Source organism: Pogoniulus pusillus, chromosome 16 (genome assembly GCF_015220805.1).
Source record: "Pogoniulus pusillus isolate bPogPus1 chromosome 16, bPogPus1.pri, whole genome shotgun sequence".
Classification (NCBI taxonomy): domain Eukaryota; kingdom Metazoa; phylum Chordata; class Aves; order Piciformes; family Lybiidae; genus Pogoniulus; species Pogoniulus pusillus.
In genome coordinates this window covers 20,101,260-20,124,621 of record NC_087279.1, presented here as the reverse complement: position 1 = coordinate 20,124,621, position 23,362 = coordinate 20,101,260, and the positions used below count along the sequence as shown (strand labels likewise).

The 23,362-nt window shown below is 47.0% G+C and overlaps 1 protein-coding gene across 9 annotated transcripts in view; it reads right to left on the bottom strand.

Moving 5' to 3' along the window:
- Nucleotides 1-23,207, bottom strand: part of PXK (PX domain containing serine/threonine kinase like) — a 55,541-nt gene extending 32,334 nt beyond the window's left edge. For all 9 annotated transcript variants that reach the window (XM_064156939.1, XM_064156940.1, XM_064156941.1 and 6 more), the window contains exons 1-4: nt 23,002-23,207; nt 7,959-8,009; nt 6,714-6,761; nt 1,630-1,816 (exon numbers count right to left, since the gene is read on the bottom strand). In XM_064156939.1, the coding sequence (XP_064013009.1) occupies nt 1,630-1,816; nt 6,714-6,761; nt 7,959-8,009; nt 23,002-23,103 (388 nt within the window). In that variant the 5' untranslated portion in view covers nt 23,104-23,207. The remainder of the gene's footprint in view (nt 1-1,629; nt 1,817-6,713; nt 6,762-7,958; nt 8,010-23,001) is intronic.
- Between the last annotated feature and the right edge of the window lie 155 nt (nt 23,208-23,362).

Below are 23,362 nucleotides of genomic sequence, written 5' to 3'. Positions count from 1 at the left end.
CAACACACCAGCATGCAGTGAGCATTCTGCACTGCATCTTCTCTAACAACACACCAGGATGCAGTGAGCTTTCTGCACTCTACCTCCTCTAACAACACGCCAGCATGCAGTGAGCTTTCTGCGCTGCATCTTCTCTAACAACACACCAGGATGCAGTGAGCTTTCTGCACTCTACCTTCTCTAACAACACACCAGCATGCAGTGAGCATTCTGCACTGCATCTTCTCTAACAACACACCAGGATGCAGTGAGCTTTCTGCACTCTACCTCCTCTAACAACACGCCAGCATGCAGTGAGCATTCTGCACTGCATCTTCTCTAACAACACACCTGCATGCAGTGAGCTTTCTGCACTCTACCTCCTCTAACAACACACCAGGATGCAGCAAGCATTCTGCACTGCATCTTCTCTAACAACACACCAGGTTGCAGTGACTTTCTGCAGTGCATCTTCTCTAACAGTACACCAGGAAAAAGAGAAGAGTGCTTTACCCATCAGCTAAGAGCTCCAGTATTTAAGAAATGAGAAAGTGATGGTGTCTACAGAGATCATAAGCAAAGCCTCTATTGCTACTAAATTCTCATCAACTTGCAGAAAAAAAGAGTCTTGATGAAAGCACTCAGAATTATCCCACAAGTCAGTGTTTCCTTGAGGATTTAAACTGCCTGGTCAGCACTGTGTTTAGCAAGATAAGCTGCATCCTTGAAGGGTTACTAATAATTTACGACTCCTCCACATCTTGTCATAAACATCCTGGAAATGTTGTTTGCACTTTGAAGCTCAAGATATAAGAATGTTACATAAAGGGAAAGCAGTAAGACAAGTGAAAAGGAAGCAGTAAGTTCCTGCTTCAGTAGGCTGTGCTTTAATGAAAACATGCTTTGCACGTCAGTTTGTCCAAGAAGCAAATCTGTGCAGTGGGTTTCACCACTAAGAGGAAGTTTTTATCAGTCTACCAGACAAATATTGAATCATGTTCAATAACTGAAGCTGAAGTCAGACAAATTCCAACAAGCATTTACTAATGAAGAGAACTGGTCACTGGGATATCATTTCAAGGGATGTTGTGATTTTCCAGTAGTAGCAGGGAGAGGGTGTGTGACTTATTCAAGCCTTGAAAAAGTATTCAGCCTAGCTCAAACAGTAGCAGGAAGTCTCACAACCCAAAGTGTCAGACGAGATGACCACAATTGTTCCTGTAGATCTGAAAAAGCTCAGAACCCTGAAGAACACAAAATTCAATGTTCAGAAGACTGTCTGCTTTAACAGAATGTGGAGCTGACCAACGACCTCATACTCTGGCAGACAAATGATTTCCAAGCACCAACCTTCCCCAACGGTACCAAACTAGCTGTTGCTCTCACCAGCCTCACCCTCCCGCCACCTTCTGCTTAGACAGATCTTGACTCTCCTCTCCTCTCTCCTCTGTAAAATATTTCAGATGTTTAGATTTGCCAATCACCACATGATTTGTGCACAGAGCTGGAAAAATATTATCATACACAATCACATGCAGAGCGTGATCAGTTGGAAGGTTGTTACCTCCATACTTCAGTGTACATCCTTGCCAGCATTTGTGGAAGACACACACATGCCAAAGTGAAACTGTAATGCAACTCCTCACTTACCAGTGTAGTTCACAGAATAGCTGTTGGGATCCAAGAATTTTTTCACCAGCTCACAGTTAGACAATATGTGATGGGTAGTAATTACATCAAGATAAGCCTGGAGTCCCTTCTGTCTTTCAGCTATGAATTCACGCTCCATATTTCCAATCAATTTTTTTGGAGGAAGAGGTAGACTTAGAGTTGAGATCTTAAAAAGAAAGAGGGGAAACAAAAAATATTAACCTTGCTCCTAAAAATGCATCAGGAATATGAACCAGCAGCAAGTAAAAGATCTCAGCAGCAAGTTAACTGCTGAAGAACTCTTTTTGTACCGTGTACAGACAAGTTTTGGTGCTTGTTCTAAGTACTGTTATCAAGGTGAGCTAGCAAGACAACAGCTCACAGCCCACTCTCAACTAAGTGGAATGACACTGAAAATGTGAGAGGAGAAATCTTTGCTAGTGAGTCAGGCATTGAAGATCACTACACAAAACTTCCAGACAGTAAAAGGCTACAATTTCAAGCCAAATTGCCTGCAAACCTCTGCCACAGCACAAAAGCCAATTCACAATTCATCATTTTCTCCCGATTTGATCTTTGTTTCCTCATTCCATGAAGTGCAGATTAATAACTTTCCTCTGCCTTGACTGCCTTTATGGGCAATTTAAAGCCCTTTGCAGCCAGCAGTTTAAATCTGTAGCTTCAAACACAGTGCAGCTCTCCTGTTTTCTCTCCTGAATTTGCTGGGGCACAGCTTTTAAACAGCTGTACGTCTTTCGACCCAGAAATAGCTGCAATTTAGCAGTGGATATTGGATAGTTGGTTTGTGATGACATAAGTGATCCAAAACTTCAGATAACATTTGAAATAGGAAGATGAAAAACTGTACAGAAATTCAAAGCCTTCTGGAAGTTAGATCAAAGAGATCTTCTTTAGTGTTTATATCCAATTAGATGAAGTGAATCACCAGGATCCATTTTTCATCTTGTTTTTAACACGTGGTTGTCCTTCAAAAATCAAAGTCACAGACCCTGCCTTGGGTATACAGAATCTCCATGGGGAGTTATCTTTAAGAAATGTGTATTGCAGGAATCAATTACAGCAGTTGCAATAACCTCATTTCTACAGCAAACAGCTCACCAGGGAGAGGATAGAGACTTTTGGTGTTTTAACAACTTTGGTTTTGACTAGTGGAAAAAGTAAAGGATGCGTTTAACAAACTGGGGCAGAACACAGGAGTTGTCTCTCTGCTGATCTTGGCACTTCTCCTAATTCTCCACTTTCAGACTGCAAATTGTGGGCTGAAAAATCCCTACAACTATGTTGGAATTACAGAAAATGTTAGTAAAAATCATAGAATCACAAAATCAAGCAGGTTGGAAGAGACCTCCAAGATCATCCAATCATCCAGCCCTAGACAATCAACCAGACCATGGCACTAAGTGCCTCAGCCAGGCTTTGCTTCAATACCTCCAGGAATAATGACTCCACCACCTCCCTGGGCAGCCCATTCCAATGCCAATCACTCTCTCTGACAACAACTTCCTCCTAACATCCAGCCTAGACCTCTCCCAGCACAACTTGAGACTGTGTCCCCTGCTTCTGTTGATGGTTGCCTGGCAAAAGAGACCAACCCCACCTGGCTACAGCCTCCCTTCAGGTAGTTGTAAACAGCAATGAGGTCTGCCCTGAGCCTCCTCTTCTCCAGGCTGCACACCCCCAGCTCCCTCAGCCTCTCCTCACAGGGCTGTGCTCCAGGCCCCTCACCAGCTTTGTTGCCCTTTTCTGGGCACATTCCAGTACCTCAGCATCTCTCTTGAATTGAGGACCCCAGAACTGGACACAGCACTCAAGGGGTGGCCTAACCAGTGCTGAGCACAGGGGCAGAAGAACTTCCCTTGTCCTGCTGGCCACACTGTTCCTGATCCAGGCCAGGATGCCATTGGCTCTCCTGGCCCTCTGGACACACTGCTGCCTCATCTTCAGCTACTGTCTACCAGCACTTCCAAGTCCCTTTCTTCCTGGCTGCTCTCCAGCCACTCTGCCCCCTATCTTATCCACTGTGCACGTTTTAATGCTCTTTTACATCCAAGAGGAAAACATACCAACCCAACATAAACCAAAAAACAACACTATTCCACTTACAAACAGTGAATTTACCATGTTATATTTAATACCAGAGGCATCTAAATCTTTCTTTTGACAGACCACTCTTACTTCAAATCAAAAATGAGTTTTGAAACAAAAGCTAAATCCATTCCTGATGCTACTCTTTTAAAAAGCATGTCACATTGTCACAGGATTGCAGGATGCTAGGCCTTTGAAGGGACCTCCATAGATCATCAAGTCCAACCCCCCATGCCAGAGCAGGACCATACATTCTAGCACAGGTTGCACAGGAACACATCCAGGCAGGGGTGGAAAGTCTCCAGAGGAGGAGATTCCACAACCTCTCTGTGCCAGTGCTCTGGGACCCTTACAGTAAAGAAGTTCTTCCTCATGTGCTGTAGTTTATACCCATTGCCCCTTGTCCTATTACAGGGCACAACTGAGAAGAGTTTGTTCCCTCTCTCTTGACCCCCAGCCCTCAGACAGTTATAACCATTGATTAGATCCCCTCTCAGTCTTCTCTTCTCCAGACCGAACAGCCCCAGCTCCCTCAGCCTCTCCTCACAGGGCAGTGCTCCAGCCCCTTCATCATCTTTGCAGCCCTCCCATGGACTCTTCCGAGTAGATCCCTGTCCCTCCTGAACTGGGGAGCCCAAAACTGAACACAATATTCCAGGTGAGGTCTCAGCAGTGCAGAGTAGAGTGAGGAGAACCTCCTTCGATCTGCTGTCAAATCACAATCACCTCTACCTTCCTGAGCTGACAGCTAGACCCCATCAGCGAGAAAAGGACTTTCAGTCAAGCTGTTTTCAAACTAATCCTATTTGTTTTCAAACTCCTTTCAATAAAGCACACATTTGCTATTTTTTCCAGCAGAAATTACCATTCACCCCCAGGTTTCTGTAGCAATCTGCCAACACACAGACAGCACAGCGAACGCTGAGCCGAGGTCCTGACCTTGCAAAGATGAGCAACACTTCTCAGGGACCTCCAACCCTGCACTGGAGTCAGAATGAGCTTCAGCAGAGAAAAAAAAACTGGGAATTAGCATTCTTATCTTCAAACCACAGCCTGCTCAGGAATGTCTGTTCAAAAGCTGCAATAAAATGCTTCAGGAAAGCCAGATACCTTGCTGTGAATACTGCACCAGTAGCTCACTTGACAAAACAGAAGAGCAGCCAATGGCCTCCACAAATCTCTGTCAAGAAATGTAAGATGGTCTGGAAGAAGCTTTTCTATCCAGAGGTTTTTTGTTTCCTCTAACTTCAGTATACACAAAATGCAAGTTTAAAACCAGCCATGGGATCTGAATATTGTGATAAAATATTGTTGCTTTGAATTCTGCATGGAAAGAAAATTAAGGAGTATTGTACACATCTTGAGTACTGCCTTCAGTTTTGGGCTCCCCAGTTTAAGAGGGGCAGGGATCTGCTCAAGAGAGTCCAGCAAAGGGCTACAAGGATTAGGGGACTGGAGCACTGCCTGATGAGGAGAGGCTGAGGGACCTGGGGCTGTTTAGCTTGGAGAAGACAAGACTGAGAGGGGATTTAATAAATGGTTATAAATATCTGAGGGCTGGGGGTCAGGAGAGCAGGGGACAGGCTCTGCTCACTTGCTCCCTGGGATAGGACAAGGAGCAAGGGATAAAAACTGCAGCACAGGAGATTCCACCTCAACACAAGGGAGAACTTCTTTACTGGAAGGTTCACAGAGCACTGGAACAGGCTTCCCAGAGAGGTTGTGGAGTCTCCTTCTATGGAGGCTTTCTAGCCCTGTCTGGATGTGTTCCTGTGTGACCTGAGCTAGATTATACAGTCCTGCTCTGGCAGGGGGTTTGGACTCGATGATCCATGGAGGTCCCTCCCAACTCCTAACATCCTGTGAACTTAATGGATCAGAAAACTTCAGCTCCAGCATCACAAAAAGCAGTTCATAAAAACCTCCAAAACAGCGAGAGAAAAAATCCTACCCTCCAACAGATCCACAGCTGCTCCTAGCTTGGGTTCCTTTGCATTACATTTATTCAGCACATCACACAAGGCTTCTATGTCACAATAGAAGTTTCTGCACATTGAACAAAATAGCTCCACAAGGCAGCTATGCTGCACCTGTTGAACTATGACTAATTCCTGCCTTCCCCCACCCCCATCCACCTTCTAACATAGGAATCAGCTATAGCAGACTATCAGGTTGCACAATCCAACACCCTGACGTGGTTTTGTTCACTGAGGTTCATCGAGCAGATAGCTGATTTGACTGGGGGGTGGGGAGAGGAAATGGAAGCAGTGTGAAGCTCTTGAGCTCGCACAGCTTTAACAGAGTAAAATTTCACAGTCACAAAAACCTGCCCTCAAATCACACAAGCATTCACTTTTGATCTTGTTTGCTGTGGAAACCTCGAGTAACAAGTTTCACTCCTCCAAGTGCCAGTCACTGCTGTTTTCCCCCTGCTCCCAAACACACTCATACATCCCCTGCTTTTTTTCCCACACAAACTAAAAAGAAATAACTGTCCTAAAAAGCAAAAGAAAACACACAGTAAGTCCAGTGTTTAACTAAGGAACAGTTTCCAGTGACACAGAAAACCATCACATGATAAGCAGCATCTGGTGGTGCTTTTAGACCAATATAAACAATGAGACACATTGCACTTCAATGTTGGATTTCTAAGGTTGGTTGTGTCTTGGCTTTCTTCAAATCAAAGGAGGAACAAATAACAACACATCAAAACGGAAGGAGTCACAGTGCTGAAGGGAAAGATTCAGTACTTGCCAATTGCAACAGAAATTGGTCCTGCTGAAGCTAAAGTTACAAGACAACATGAGTGAAAAATACATATTCAGGTTACATTTGAGCTCTCAGTTTGTTTTTACAGCTAAATGAATTTATCTGTGGTTTTTTCACTGCAACATATTAATAAACAACCAACCACGAGACATTGTAAACACATCCTCCTAAATGACATCTTGTATTTATATAGCAAGGGTAAAAGTTACCTGCAAGCTATTATTAAGCAAGTCAAAGTCACTGTATCGCCTCACAATCTGCAAAATACAAAGACAAAGTTCAGGAAACACATTACCATTGCATTCTACTCCTCACAATCCCATCAGAGAAAAGTAATTCCCATTTACAATCATCTTTTAACCACTTTTGGTACAAAGGCAGCATTTGGATTTATGTCTGTGCTAGTCTGAAGCTAGCTAGAATGGTTTGGTGAGAAGAACTATTACAGGCTGTGGAAGGAAAACAGTGGTGATGTCTGCTTCACTCCTAGGCTTGCTGAGATGTATAAAAACAAAAAGCAAAACATAGATAAGGCACAACCGCTTCAGCTGGGGAACTGGCTGAGCTGTATCTCTAACCTCATCCCTCTCTGTCGTTTCTTTGACTAATCCACTTTGCTTCCTAACCCCCTGGCCACACCTTCATTCTTCCTTGGGACTGGGGCAAGGTTTAGAGGGGTAGGGGGAAGGTGAAGAGGTGGTTGGGAGCCCCTCCTGGGGACTCAGGTCTCTGGGAGGGCTGTTGTGTTTCTGTATTCCCTTTTACCCTGTCTATTTCTGTCTGTAACTGTCTATACTGTAACTATCTGCTTGTATAATGAGCTAAGCTGTAAATATAAGCTTCATTCAATTTCCAGAGCTGCCTGAGTCTAGTCTGGGTGATTTCTAAAGTGGGGGGGTGGGGGTGGTAACACCCAAACCATCACAATGTCACACTGCCAAACAGCAAAGAGGAGGTTTTTAATCACATCTCAACGAGAATGAAAATGTATTTCTAACCATTACCTTAAAACAGCTTTAAAAGTATGTGCAAGGGAAGCTGTCTGCAAAGAAAGCATTTTTGCCTTAGCAGTGCAGCAACTTTTCATAGTCCTCTCCATTACTACTTGTAGGTCTCGCTGGTTGTGTTTGAGGAAGGATGTGCTCTCAGCCCTAAGGAAGGCAAAGTGCCACTGGAGGTTTTGAAATGAGGGCTGTACCAACACACACTAACACAGGACAGCCCTTTTTCCCTGCAGTATTCACAGTGGCAGCAGACAACATGACTTCAGTTGCTGGCAGTAATACTGTTTGTCTCTTCCTTTCTGACCAAAAGTATTCAAGTACTTCATGTTCCTCCATTCCAAACCAACTTTTCCCCTCTCCAGCTCAAATTTAAAAAGCTAAGAAGAGACAATTTGCAAACTGTTCCTAAAAAGGCACCCTGGTTACATGAACCACAGTTTAAGGAATTACCTGCCAACTGTTTTCTGCTGAAACTCCTCTCTGCACACGGATTATGTATTCCTAATAAAAAGAGAAAGTTGTTAGAAATGAGAGCTAACAAGCTGAAGAAAATTATTAGGTACTTTGTCAAATATGACCACTCTCCAATTATGTAGCATGCAGAAACAGAAAAATTCAGATCCTGAGTTTAAGTACTTAGGTGATGGTCAGAAGTGGCTTTGTTTGAACCCACCCCTTAGTAGCTGGCTCTCTCTGAGTCATAAAGTAGAACTAAAAAGAGAGGTCCAGGAGCTTGCACACTTGTGAAGCACTTGAACAGTCTCATTTAAGGAAGGAACAGTTTCATTTAAGCAAGAAGATAGTAAGAGTGAACAGTTTCATTTAAGCAAGAAGACAGTAAGAGTACACTTACCACACATCTATACCCACAAGAGCTGAAGAAACCTCTCCTCACCTCACCTCCAATATCTACAAGTAGCCCCCAGGAATCACTGCCACCACCATAGGAGAATGTATCAGTAAAATACCCACAGCTACCAAACCTCTAATTATCTTTGCACAAGAGAGCTCACCACAAGAGCTTTGGAGTAACAACAACTTATCAGTTTCTCATGATGGTAATTCTTCATTTATAAAGTTTGCAGATGACACTAAGCTGGGGGCAGATGTGGCTGGGTTGGAGGGCAGAAGGGCTCTGCAGCGGGACCTTGACCGCCTGGACAGACGGGCAGAGTCCAAGGGGATGGAGTTCAATAGCTCCAAGTGCAGGGTGCTGCACTTTGGCCACAACAACCCCATGCAGAGATACAGGCTGGGGTCAGAGTGGCTGGAGAGCAGCCAGACAGAGAGGGATCTGGGGGTGCTGATTGATACCCACCTGAACATGAGCCAGCAGTGTGCCCAGGTGGCCAAGAGAGCCAGTGGCATCCTGGCCTGCATCAGGAATGGTGTGGCCAGCAGGAGCAGGGAGGTCATTCTGCCCCTGTACTCTGCACTGGTTAGACCACACCTTGAGTGCTGTGTTCAGTTCTGGGCCCCCCAGTTTAGGAGGGACACTGAGATGCTTGAGCATGTCCAGAGAAGGGTGACGAGGCTGGGGAGAGGCCTTGAGCACAGCCCTACGAGGAGAGGCTGAGGGAGCTGGGATTGGTTAGCCTGGAGAAGAGGAGGCTCAGGGCAGACCTTATTGCTGTCTGCAACTACCTGAGGGGTGGTTGTGGCCAGGAGGAGGTTGCTCTCTTCTCTCAGGTGGCCAGCACCAGAACAAGAGGACACAGCCTCAGGCTGTGCCAGGGGAGATTTAGGCTGGAGGTGAGGAGAAAGTTCTTCCCTGAGAGAGTCATTGGACACTGGAAGGGGCTGCCCGGGGAGGTGGTGGAGTCGCCGTCCCTGGAGCTGTTCAAGGCAGGATTGGACGTGGCACTTGGTGCCATGGTCTGGCCTTGAGCTCTGTGGTAAAGGGTTGGACTTGATGATCTGTGAGGTCTCTTCCAACCCTGATAATACTGTGATACTGTGATAAAGCATGCTTAATGTCAATTACATATTAATGATGCAGAGAAATCTAAATCTCAGTGAACCACTCTTACATTGCAAGAATCAGTAATTCTACCACCACAGTTACATTCATAATGCACAATTCAGTCTCTTCCTTTCAAGCTCCACTGAACCTTTAGTAGACTAACACCTGGTCAAATACAGCAATATAATTATTTGGGACTTATGTGATAATTTCAGATTAGATACCAAGAATTTTGTACACCTTACTTGGACACAGCACAAGGCATCTGGGATTTACCTCTATTCCTGTTTATGTTTGAAAAGTCCTCTAAGAAGTTTTGTCGTTGAAAAGATCCTTTTCCTCCAAAGCTCACAGTCTCCACTTTAGATACTGCTTAGTTAGCAAGGAAATAAAATGTATCCAGGCTAAGTGTAGTAACAGAGACTTGCTTTACCATCTGCATACACAAAGCTGGTTTTGAAGTCTTCTTACACAGACTAGCCCATGGCCATGTAACTTCCAATGAAAAGCATGGAGAGGCAAGAAGTAAGCTGCTGCCTGAGAAAGTGCAACTCCCAACACTCAGGAGTTGGAGTACCCAGGCAGAGAAGGCAGATGAAGCCACAGAGCTATCTCTCTTTTTACACTTCTCACTGTACCAGCCTGACATGGTGGGAGAGGTCTATGTCCCCAGTGCCTTTTAAGCACATACATCTTCTCTGCTAGGCTGTGCTAGGGGTGGCAGGACCCACCACCAGTGCTCAGAGTACCCCTAAAACCCCCAGGCATCAACACTGAACATGCTCACACCTGCAGCTAGAATATTCAAAGTAAGAACTAGAAAGTCTAACACAAACACAAATTCAGGCCACAGCTCACAGTATTTCTGAAGCAGATCATGCAAAAAGCTCTCTGCATTTGTGCCAAGCAGCACATGAGTACCAGTGACTGCCTGCAGTGCAGCAAGCATCACATGATAAATCATTTGTTATTCAGCTCAGATGACTTTGTTTACCTTGGCATAACCTTTCAAATGTATTTTATGCAAAGTGCTGAATAATTCTTCGATTTCAAATGCCAGCCTATTTTGCTGAGCTGCTTGCATCAACAGGAGTCTCCCGTAAACGAAAGGGGAAAGGTCAGAGCACTCCACGCAGTTATTTCAGGTATGGAAGTGAATGCTGCATTCCAAATGATCATGAATGGAATCACAGAATCAAGCAGGTTGGAAGAGACCTCCAAGATCATCCAGCCCAACCTAGCACCCAGCCCTAGACAATCAACCAGACCATGGCACTAAGTGTCTCAGCCAGGCTTGGCTTCAATACCTCCAGGGATAGCAACTCCACCACCTCCCTGGGCAGCCCATTCCAATGCCAATCACTCTCTCTGCCAACAACTTCCTCCTAACATCCAGCCTAGACCTCTCCTGGCACAACTTGAGACTGTGTTCCCTGTGTCCTCCTTCCAAATCATAACACTGCTCAGGCAAGAATGCTATTCCATTTTCTAGCATTCATTTAAAATAATCTTTATTATCAACAGCTGCCAAACATCTGTAGCACTTGTGAACCATCTCACTTTGAGAACTAATTCAAGACCAGAAAGCATGGAAACTGAAGGGATTGAAAACACTTCATGTCCAAGCTGCTTAGCTGGAACTGACAGAAACGACCAAAACACACAACTATTACACTGCAATTAAAGTGTCTATTTTCAGAAAGCCAGCCTGACATGCTCTGCTCATATTCTCCTCCCTTGCTCATTTGAAATGATAATTAAAGCCTTTTCCTTCAAAAGAAGAAGCCCAAACCCTCATAAACAGCAACAGAAATTCCAGGGAGCTGATGGCGATTCAGCCAGTGTAATTACGTTTGGAAAGTGCGAGACAGAAGCCAATTAAAGGGACACCTGGAATCCCAGATTTACCACTAAGGTGGCTTTTCCTGTTTTCTGATCATTGGGGATGTAGGAAGAGGCTATTTCACACACAGCCAAAAAACAAATGGCAGCAACAAACAGCTTGTTCAGCATGTCTCAAAGGAAGGTTGGTCACTTCTCTGACAAACCACGTCAGGGATGATTCACCAGCTTCAGTCATTCATCTTTTCTAGGACTTTGCAAGAAGCAGAGTTATTGCTCAATCCTTTCTAGCATTTACTCTATCCAGCAATTAGCTTTTTCTCTTCTACCCTCAGAAAACACTCTCTGGGCAAGCAAAACACACAGATTCATTTAGACCACCATCAAACATCTCCTTTTATGATCAGATTACCTGCCTGGTGAATGTGGGGCAGGCTGTGGATGTAGTCTACCTGGACTGCAGCAAAGCCTTTGACACTGTCTGCCACAAGAAGCTCCTAGCCAAGCTGGCAGCTCATGGTTTGGACAGATTCACTCTGTGCTGGATCAAGAACTGGTTGAATGGCAGAGCCCAGAGAGTGGTGGTGAATGGTGCCACATCCAGTTGGCAGCTGTCACTAGTGGTGCTCTCCATGGATCAGTGCTGGGCCCAGTCCTGTTCAATATCTTTATTGATGATCTGGACGAGGGGACTGAGTCCAGCATCAGTATGTTTGCAGATGACAGCAAGCTAGGAGCAGGTGTGGATCTGTTGGAAGGTAGGAGAGCCCTGCAGAGGGACCTGGACAGGCTGGATGGGAGGGCAGAGGCCAATGGGATGAGACTGAACAAGGCCAAGTGCAGGGTTCTGCACTTTGGCCACAACAACCCCAAGCAGCACTACAGGCTGGGGACTGAGTGGCTGGAGAGCAGCCAGGCAGAGAGGGACATGGGGGTGCTGGTAGAGAGTAGCTGAAGATGAGCCAGCAGAGTGCCCAGGTGGTCAAGAGAGCCAATGGCATCCTGGCCTGCATCAGGAACAGTGTGGCCAGTAGGACAAGGGAGGTTATTCTGCCCCTGTACTCAGCACTGGTCAGGCCACACCTTGAGTGCTGTGTCCAGTTCTGGACTCCTTGATTCAAGAAGGATGTTGAGGTACTGGAAGGTGTCCAGAGAAGGGCAACGAAGCTGGTGAGGGGCCTGGAACATAAACCCTATGAGGAGTGGCTGAGGGAGCTGGGGGTGTGCAGCCTAGAGAAGAGAAGGCTCAGGGCAGACCTCATTGCTGTCTGCAACTACCTGAAGGGAGGCTGTAGCCAGGTGGGGGTTGGCCTCTTCTCCCAGGCAACCAGCAAGAGAACAAGGGGACACAGCCTCAAGTTGTGCCGAGGTAGGTATAGGCTGGGTGTTAGGAGGAAGTTGTTGGCAGAGAGAGTGATTGGCATTGGAATGGGCTACCCAGGGAGGTGGTGGAGTCACCATCCCTGGAGGTCTTCAAGAAGAGACTGGATGAGGCACTTGGTGCCATGGTCTGGTTGACTGGATAGGACTGGGGGTTGGGTTGGACTGGATGATCTTGGAGGTCTCTTCCAACCTGGTGGATTCTACGATTCTATGATCAAAGCACCATGCTGCGTACGAGCAAGCACTCTGCTCAATACGACAATCATCTCTTCTGGAGAGCCCAGTGACAAACAACTCAAGGCTCAGAGGACATGATCACAGCAAGCCTACACTAAACAGTCAGACTTGGGCCACAACTATTTTCTCCACACGTACTCAAGGAGCATTTTTCCATCTAGCTCTGCTTTGGAGTCATAGAATCAGTCAGGGTTGGAAGGGACCACAAGGATCATCTAGTTCCAACTCCCCCCCGCCATGGGCAGGGACATCCTACCCTAGATCAGGCTGGCCAGAGCCTCAGAATCCTATAGCACTAACCAAGCCCTCTCTTTACATCATGGGGTTCACCACCTGAAAGAAGAGAGTATCACCCTTCAGATGTGGTCGTTAGTTCTGTCTGTAGAGAAGTCTCCAGCAGGTTATTTCCATCAGCACTGACCACAACACAGAACTGGGCATCTCGGCACCACCTTGTCAGTACCACTAATGAAAATGACTAAATGGTCCCCCAGCCTTTTTAGGCTCAGGAATAAAGACATCAGACTTGGGAATAAAGTTGATAATGAGACTGAAAGTCAAAGCACAGCTACAGTAGACGAGCCAGGATAAGAAATCCAATCCCATTCCCAATATCTGCCATGGCTACACATAATCAGCAGACCACAGCATGCTGAGTTTTAGTGAGAAGTTGATACTTCCTATTGCCTCTGCACAGCAACAAGCTTGTCTCAGGATTATAATTAGCACCACTGATATATGCTTCCCATAGGACCAAAGAAGAGCTTTCAACTCTGCAAGGAAAGAGCCTAAATGTGCATAAGCCTTTGTTACTCTGCCAAATTCTGTTTTGGTTGGGGGGGGGGTGGGAATCTGAATTACAACCATTTTCTGAGACAGATGAATTTGATACTGAGACTGTGCCTATAGGAAATGAATGAAAGTGTTAAGGAAAACAGGCACACTAAAGGTCATTTCTGTTTAGCTGTGTCATCTAACACAGGAAAACATGATGGGAAAAGCTTCAGAGAGGGCTAATGATTCCCAGAGGTCATTCCTGCCAACAGTTTTAGGGATCAACTGCCAGGCTCTGTGTGAGGCTAGGTGAGCTACACTCAGGCAGAAATTCCCATGGCATCTTTTACTCCTACACAAATGCTTCAAAATCTTTCCTATGACTCAGTTTCCCAAAAAACTTCAAAGAAGCCCTAACAGCTGCTGGCTGGCAAAGGAAGGTCTCAGGCTGCAGAAGGGTGACAACTTCCCGCTGGTGATTTTGCCCAGGGGCAGCAAGCTTACTGGCAGCAGCTATATTGGAGCCATCAACAAGACAAGTCATAAAATCATTCCCTGAATTAACTTCTCCATGTCACTGCAGGCTCCCATACAGGTAAGGTTTGTACATCCACTGCTCTTCCTACCAAAACTGCCAAGCCAGATCCTGCCACAATCTCAATATTCCAGCAGCTGTTCCATACACATAGTTAAAGATGCCAAACAAAGCAGTTCTACCTATGGGATCATTTCCCAGCTGCTCCCACGAGTGCAGAAAAGAGAAGGTGCTGTGAAGAGGAGGTGATACAGGAAAAGCTGTATCACCCCAGCCGCACACTCTCATTCCCTGAAATCTTCTTTCTCCCACTGCAGAGTGGTAGTTTCTGAAAAGGAGGTATTTTCCAACATCCATATGGACCAGTGACCACCATGCTGCATTTCTCCAGCCTTTTGCCAGCAACAGTTTCACAATCACTGCCTGGGATTAATGTTATCCTGAACTTACCCATTGTCATACAGAGCAAATATTTCAGTGGTTTCCTCCCACCCCTTGAATTCACCAAGATTAGCTCCTGGTATTCTGGCACTTAAAAAACACCAGCATCAGCTACTCAGATCTCACTGCTGTCTACAGCTACCTGAAGGGAGGCTGTAGCCAGGTGGGGGTTGGTGTCTTCTGCCAAGCAAGCAGCAACAGAACAGGGGGACACAGTCTCAAGTTGTGCTGGGGGAAGTATAGGCTGGATGTTAGGAGGAAGTTGTTGGCAGAGGGAGTGATTGGCATTGGAATGGGCTGCCCAGGGAGGTGGTGGAGGCACCATCCGTGGAGGTGTCCCAGCAAAGCCTGGATGAGGCACTTAGTGCCATGGTCTGGTTGACTGGATAGGGCTGGGTGCTAGGTTGGACTGGATGAGCTTGGAGGTCTCTTCCAGTCTGGTTGACTCAATGATTCTATTCCTAGGTGCAAAGCAAACCACCTCCAAACGTTTAACAATTGCTGTTTATCGCCTCTCCTAGGCAAGAAACAGTACAGAAAGGCTTTAGCACAGATTAAAAATAGGAAAGGCTAAGTGGTGAATTTAGAGATTCATCTAATAAAATGCAGAGGCTTGCCAATGTTGGGTAATACATTCTGTTTCACCAAGAAAACAGTCTCTACATTTCTGGCTCAGGATAACCAGCCTGGTTTTCCACAGATTTCTGCTGTACATCTGTTTAATCCAACAGGCTTGAAAAGCCAACCATTATAAAGATCCAGGTCACCTTCAGGTCACATCAACTGAAAGTTTGAAAGGGCTTTATTTTATAAGCATTAAAGAGAGGAAAGCCTAATGAAGCATGAATTCAAGCCCTGCTTAAGGAGGCTGGATTGGAACAATTTCTAGTAAGCAGCTCTTTTAAATGTTTATTTAGACAATCTGCCGTGTGAAAAGTAGAAACAAAGATCAGGAAAGCTGCTCAGGCTCAGGGACCTCTTCCCTACAGGACACAGTATTTATTTGCTATTGCACAACCTGCCATTAAGGCCATCTGAGGCAGGAGCATTAAGAGCAGTGCTCACCTGCACTGTAAACAACGTGAAGTGTTTGTCGGGGGTGGGGGGAGATGAGAGATTCCACACGCCCCAGTGTCGTTGGTGTAAGCTATGAGTGAGCCATTCACCTAAGATAAAGCTATGAAGTAGAACAACTGCAGGGGGGAAAGAAATAGAACAGACATTGAAATGCCATGAAACCTACTGAAGGAGAAAAGCTCTGGAGAGAGACAAGAGGAACAAGAATCATAGAATCAACCAGGTTGGAAGAGACCTCCAAGATCATCCAGCCTAACCTAGCACCCAGCCCTGTCCAGTCAACCAGACCATGGCACTGAGTGCCTCATCCAGGCTTTTCTTGAAGACCTCCAGGGATGATGACTCCACCACCTCCTTGGGCAGCCCATTCCAATGCCAATCACTCTCTCTGCCAACAACTTCCTCCTAACATCCAGCCTAGACCTACCCCAGCACAACTTGAGACTGTGTCCCCTTGTTCTATTGCTGGTTGCCTGGGAGAAGAGGCCACCCCCCACCTGGCTACAATGTCCCTTCAGGTAGTTGTAGACAGTAATAAGATCACCCCTGAGCCTCCTCTTCTCCAGGCTAAACAGCCCCAGCTCCCTCAGCCTCTCCTCATAGCTCTTCAGGACCCTGCATCACCATGGGCTCCACCAGCAAAGCAAAACACTCACTGTTTTTCAGGAAATACTCCACAGCCAATAAAAACAACTCACAGGGCAATGCATTTACTAAGGTATGACACTTTGGTAACAGTCTGACTGCAATCTTCGCTGGAGTTACAAATGCAACACTAACTTAGTAAGCCCACTGGTGGAAACAATAAATGCTGGAGTCTCTGAAAATCAGGTGTGATGAAACAGCTCTCTTTTTTTGAGCTCAAGCAAGGAGAAGGTGGGAGGTGGTCAAGATTATCAAATCATAGAATCAACCAGGTTGGAAGAGACCTCCAAGCTCATCCAGTCCAACCTAGCACCCAGCCCTATCCAATCAACCAGACCATGGCACTAAATGCCTCATTCAGTCTTCTCTTGAACACCTCCAGGGACAGCAACTCCACCACCTCCCTGGGCACCCACTCCCATGGCAAAACATTCTCTCTGTAAAGAATCCAGTGGAGGAGATGCTTTTCCACCACCCCCCTGGGCAGCTCATTCCAATGGCAAATCACTCTCTCTGTAAGGAATCCAGTGGAGGAGATGCTTTTCCACCACCCCCCAGGGCAGCTCATTCCAAGAGCAAATCACTCTCTCTGTAAGGAATCCAGTGGAGGAGCTGCTTTTCCAAAACCTTAAAGAACCCTAACACTTCCCTGTCTAAAGTCACCTCTAAAAGTAACTTCATTTTTGTTGTTCTTCCAAAGTGAAGGCAGCCTTGTAGAGACTGAATTCCTTCTAAAGCAGATGTGCAAAGTCCTTTACAAGCTTTTAAAACAAATCCTGCTGCTCTAAAAATATATGGCCCTATTTTTTTTATCACAAAACAAGGCAGGGAAAGATGTAAATGATTTTTCAATATTCTTCTAACCTAAAAGCTATGAGTGTCAACATTTGTCACTGCTTAAGAAAGCTGTCAGACTCTGAAAGTATGTTATTGAGGGATTTAAGCTGTGCCTTTCCAAATGCCTTTAAGACAACAATCTAATGTAGCAGTATTGGCTGCTATGCTACTTCAATTTAAACATGAAAGGGATGAAAAAGGAAAATCACCTCAGAAAATAACTAAAGAATGTTCAGAAGTATCTTGCCAGTGGTTTTGCTGCTGTAAAGTGCTCCAAAACTTGTATGTACAGATGTGCAGTTCTTATCAAGGAGCATAGAATCAATCAAGTTGGAAGAGACCTCCAAGATCATCCAGTCCAACCTAGCACCCAGCCCTAGACAATCAACTAGACCATGGCACTAAGTGCCTCACCCAGGCTTTGCTTCAACACCTCCAGGCACGGTGACTCCACCACCTCCCTGGGCAGCCCATTCCAATGCCAATCACTCTCTCTGCCAACAACTTCCTCCTAACATCCAGCCTAGACCTCCCCTGGCACAACTTGAGACTGGGTCCCCTGCTTCTGTTGATGGTTGCCTGGGACAAGAGACCAACCCCACCTGGCTACAGCCTCCCATCAGGTAGCTGTAGACAGCCATGAAGTCACCCCTGAGCCTCTTCTTCTCCAAGCTGCACACCCCCAGCTCCCTCAGCCTCTCCTCACAGGGCTGTGCTCCAGGCCCCTCACCAGCTTTGTCACCCTTTTCTGGACACATTCCAGGACTTCAACATCTCTCTTGAATGCCTAGATTATTGTGGAAGAAAATAACACCCTGTTTTAAAGCACAGAAAGCAAGCCACTTTAAATTGGTGGACAGACAGGTGAAATATTGCAGTATGAAGCAAGTTCAACAGCCAAAATTTATCACGGCTTCAGTGCTGAAAGTGCCTCTGTTGTCAGAACACAGCAGTTGGCATTAGAAGGAGACACCTGTAAATGCCTTAATACATTGGATGTAATTCCCACTCCTATTGACTTCAAGGAATGCAATGGCAACAAAACAACTTCACCTTCTGCAAAATGGCTGTGTGCATGCCTAGCAAGAGCACTGAACCGTGCCTGTGAAAAGCTGCCCAACACACTCCTGCAAGTCACTTGCTCAAATCAGGCAGTGGGAAGCAGGAGACAAAATGAAGCAGACAGAGTTTGCTCACCTAATTTCGAATCTAATAAGTGATGTACCTTTGGAATGCACCTCCTATATAAATTTATTTGGCTGTCCAAGGGATAAAGACTCCATAAACACTGTGCTACAGAATTGTCTGTATACAAGCACACAACAGAGCTCAGGCTGCTTGTAAGACATTCACCTGGGGAAACAACTTCTGTTGGAAAAAAAACCCAACACCTAATTTTCATCTTCAATTACCAGTGGAAATAAAATATCAGCTGGCAATTTCTTCCTTGCGACACAAAAGCATGGAGATTATGTACCAAGATGAGAGGTACTAACTCCAGCAAGACCTTCTGAGCTTTTCTGACTTGAAAAACATCAAGAGCTCATCAGCATACCAGAAAAGTTTGCAGTCTAAACCCCACATTTACTAGGGGGTTGACATGCTCTTACTAAGCAAGAAGAGGAGAGGCTGAGGGAGCTGGGATTGGTTAGCCTGGAGAAGAGGAGGCTCAGGGGTGACCTTATTGCTGTCTGCAACTACCTGAGGGGTGGTTGTGGCCAGGAGGAGGTTGCTCTCTTCTCTCAGGTGGCCAGCACCAGAACAAGAGGACACAGCCTCAGGCTGTGCCAGGGGAGATTTAGGCTGGAGGTGAGGAGAAAGTTCTTCCCTGAGAGAGTCATTGGACACTGGAATGGGCTGCCCGGGGAGGTGGTGGAGTCGCCGCCCCTGGGGCTGTTCAAGGCAGGATTGGACGTGGCACTTGGTGCCATGGTCTAGCCTTGAGCTCTGTGGTAAAGGGTTGGACTTGATGATCTGTGAGGTCTCTTCCAACCCTGATGATACTGTGATACTGTGAAGAGCAAACCCTCCCAAGTACATTTTAAACACTAGCATTGCCCCTTCTTAGGCTTCAGGAGAGCTCAGGTATGTAGTAGTTTCAGATTCTGCTTTCACTTTTGTTTCTTCTTAGTTCCACCTTCATCCAGAGGAAACAGAAAGCCAGACTCTGCCAAGCATAGTCCTTGAGTCAATGCTATTCAGCTTACACTTACCCAGTCCATTGTCTTAAGTTAGCAGAAGCTGCTTAGAACAACAGACAAGCAAGCTGACCATTTGACACAAGCTTTGGTCTTCTGCATGGTATTTCACTCTGTCTACAGAGCTTTTCCTGAGATTCTTCAGCTTCTCCTTAGCTGGTTGCTCAGAAGACCTCATAGAAAGTTTGTGTTATCAGTAGTTCAGTTGCCACATTAAAGCTCTGCCTAACCTGGACCTAAATCATTTTCATATGAGTGCTTCTATAAGCAATGATTTACAGGTTAAAAAAAAACCACTCACACTACAAATGCATATTTGAAGCAATTCTTACAGTGCTAAGCAATGTAATAAAAAATTAATACATGTTGCAGACAAAATAATAGAAAATTTATTCATGGCTGCCTTTGTATTTCAGCTTTAGAATGAGTTTAGCATGTGAGGACCTACTTCTTCAAACATTAGTTTGGGATGAAGAGTTGTACAGCTCTATATCTTTTGAAGATACTGCTTTAAGGTGTGATGAGGAATGAACCCAAAAAGCATTCCTCTAAGGACAACCTACTTCCTTATATCTATAATAAGGTAACATATAGTCTTAAATAAGGATTGAAGTGCTTTGGTGGGGCATTCTTAGAGGGGCTTCATTTATAAGCCTCTTCAAACATAAGGATCTATTTGTGTGGCTTACTTAGACCAGGAAAGTTCAAATCAGGGTCAGCATCACCTACCAATAAGCAAATGATTCAGATACTAGAGACATAAGAAGAAGTGCATCCAGTTCTGGAGCCCCCACTACAAGAAGGATGTGGACCTGCTGGAGTGTGTCCAGAGAAAGGCCAATGGGTTGATCAGAGGGCTGGAGCAGCTCTGCTATGAGGACAGACTGAAAGAGTTGGGGCTGTGCAGCCTGGAGGAGGCTCCCAGGTGACCTTCTTGTAGCCTTCCAGGATCTGAAGGGCACCTGCAAAAAAGCTGGGGAGGGACTTTTTAGGCTCTCGGGGAGTGACAGGACTGGGGGGAATGGAGCAAAGCTGGAGGCGGGTAGGATCAGACAGGACATGAGGAGGAAGTTGTCCAGCATGAGAGTGGTGAGAGGCTGGAATGGGGTGCCCAGGCTCTGTCCCTGGAGGTGTTTAAGGCCAGGATGGACAGGGTTGTGCCCAGCCTGATGCAGGGTAGGGTGTTCCTGCCCACGGCAGGGGGGTTGGAACTAGATGATCCTTGTGTTCCCTTCCAACCCTGACTGATTCTATGATTCTAAGTGTCCAAAATGACAAAACAGTCAACTTAGAGCAAGTAAGAAACCAAGCCCCTGTTACAGCATCCTGTATTTTGTTATTCCACACTGCCTCTATATAAACCATCTGTGCTACACACTTGAAGCCATCTTTCAACTATCAACAGCGCTTCTGCAGTAAAACAAACAATTACTAATAGACGTCTCTTAGCGACAGATTTCAAACCAAAAGGCACAGTTCTCCAGCACTCAGTTATCACCAAAAGATCAGAACGAACCAGGAGAGATTTTTAGGAAAGAACACAAAAAGCTACTGTCATTTTCATGAGGAAAAAAAAAAGAAGAAGAAAGTATAACAAAGCATGATGGAAATGAGTTAAATGTAACCTGGGCTGCTTCATGGACAGTATTAGTGGAGATACAGCAACTTGCACAGTTCTCCAGCACTCAGTTATCACCAAAAGATCAGAACAAACCAGGAGAGATTTTTAGGAAAGAACACAAAAAGCTACTGTCATTTTCATGAGGAAAAAAAAGAAGAAGAAAGTATAACAAAGCATGATGGAAATGAGTTAAATGTAACCTGGGCTGCTTCATGGAGAGTATTAGTGGCGATACAGCAACTTGCAGGGCTTGGCACATGCACCCCTCAGCTACTGAAACAGGTGAAAAAGCTTAGCAGAAAGCAAACCTCATTAGTTTTATCTGTAACAGTTGTTGAAATGATTGTAAGCCACAGCCTGCTACGTTCACAGCCCCTCTAAGAATGCCCCACCAAAGCACTTCAGTCCTTATTTAAGACTACATGTTACTTTAGTATAGATATAAGGAAGTAAGTTGTCCTTAGAGGAATGCTTTTTGGGTTCATTCCTCATCACACCTTAAAGCAGTATCTTCAAAAGCAGCATCTTCTGGACAGCTTCTCAGATGTAACTTCTGTTCAGAGGAAGGCTGGAACGTTAATCAATGACAGTTCCTCACACAACCCCCCCACTTTTTAAGTGCAGATTACTTACAGGAAGAGCATTTAATAAGAAGACAGTCTACAGATTAGTTGCATGACCTGTGGTGAATCTACAGTTCTCGTCATTCAGGCTACAGGCATTCACCAGATGCAAGGAACCAGGAAGAGAGCTCAGCAATGCAGGAATTCAGAGCTGTGTATGGGGCAGAAGCACACCATTTCTCTCTCCATTTCAAGCATGCTTCCTGCCAGCCTATCTGCTGCCGAAGTGTCTCTGGCCTCCTTTTAGCCCAGCTCTCAGTTAAAGCAGACACGAGAACCAGCAGCCAGCTCTCTGATTCACAGCACTGCTTGGCCGTAACGTAAGTAACCTAGTTTTGAACGCGGAAAATAACTGCAAGCAGGAGTTGTGAAATTTGGACCGCTCCTGCATGTTCAGAGACAGTACAGCTCTTGTTGAGGGGGTGTCCTGACATCCCCGTGGAGCCGAGCTGGGACCGAAAAGGCACGGCAGGGCTCGTTCTGCTGGGCGCCAGCACTCCTGACAGCCAAGTGGGGCTCGCACCCTCAGCTCTCTGCAGCCCTGCAGCCTTCCCTGCGCTCACACAGCCCGAGCCAGGGGCAAACGGTGCCCGCGCAAACGGACCCCCGGCACGGCTGCTGAAAGGAGGCAACCAGAGCCCAGCTCTACTCCAGCACACCCCGAGGAAAACGGAGATTACAACAACTTAGGAGGTACAAGGCCTGCCTCGGAGCAGACGTAAGGCCGAGACAAGTCTAGCCCCGCACTGCCTGCACCCCAAGCCCCAGACGGTACCGTCACCATCACCGGGAGCTGTGGCAGGCTGCAGAACTCAACACCGCTTAACAGGAGCGGCAGGAAAGCGGCAACTCCCGGCTCGGCAACGGCGGCACGGCCGCATTCCCATAGGAAGCTCCCGGGGAGCCGAACCCGGTGCTCCTGGGGTCTCGGCCCCGCTGCCTCCCCCACCGTGGCACCCTCACCCACCTCCGGCACCACACCAGCCACCCCCTGCCCCCCTCCCAGCTCCAACCCACCCCCCAGCAGCCCTGGGCGCTGTCCTGGCCCACTCCCTGCCTCCTGTTCCCCCCAGTCTCGCTCCTGCCGGGCTGAACCACAGGCCCCCGCCCAGCACCGCTCCCCCCCGCACCGCCCGTGCCCCGGACCGGCTCTGCGCACCGCGCACCCCGTTCCGGGCACTTCCCTGCACGCCCCCCGTTTCCTGGCTTCCATCCGTTACCCCACGTCGCTCCCCTTGTCCCCCACCACCCCCGGCACCGGCCGCTCCCGCCGCCCCCTGCGGCCCGGCCTGCCCGCCTGCCGCCGCCGCCGCTCACCGTATGGGAGTGCAGGCTTTGGCTAGCCTCGATCTGCGCTGTCAGCGGCACCGTGTCGTCCAGCAGCACCTTACCGGCCGGCGGCTTCTCCATGAAGGCCATACCGAGGCGGAGAGCGGGAGCCCGGCGCCTACAACCTGCTTCCCGGGGCAGCTCCCGGCGCGGCCGCCGCTGTCAACACGGCAGCGCCGCGCCGCCGCCGGGCCTTAGCGCCGCCTGCCCGCCCCCGGCCCGCCGCCCACCGGCCGCCAGGGGGCGCCAAGCGCCAGGCTGACGGATGCAGGCCCGGCCGCGAGTCCCGGGGCGTGCTCCGACCCCCGGCACTGAACACGGGCCAGGAGCTGCGCGGGGACACAGAGCG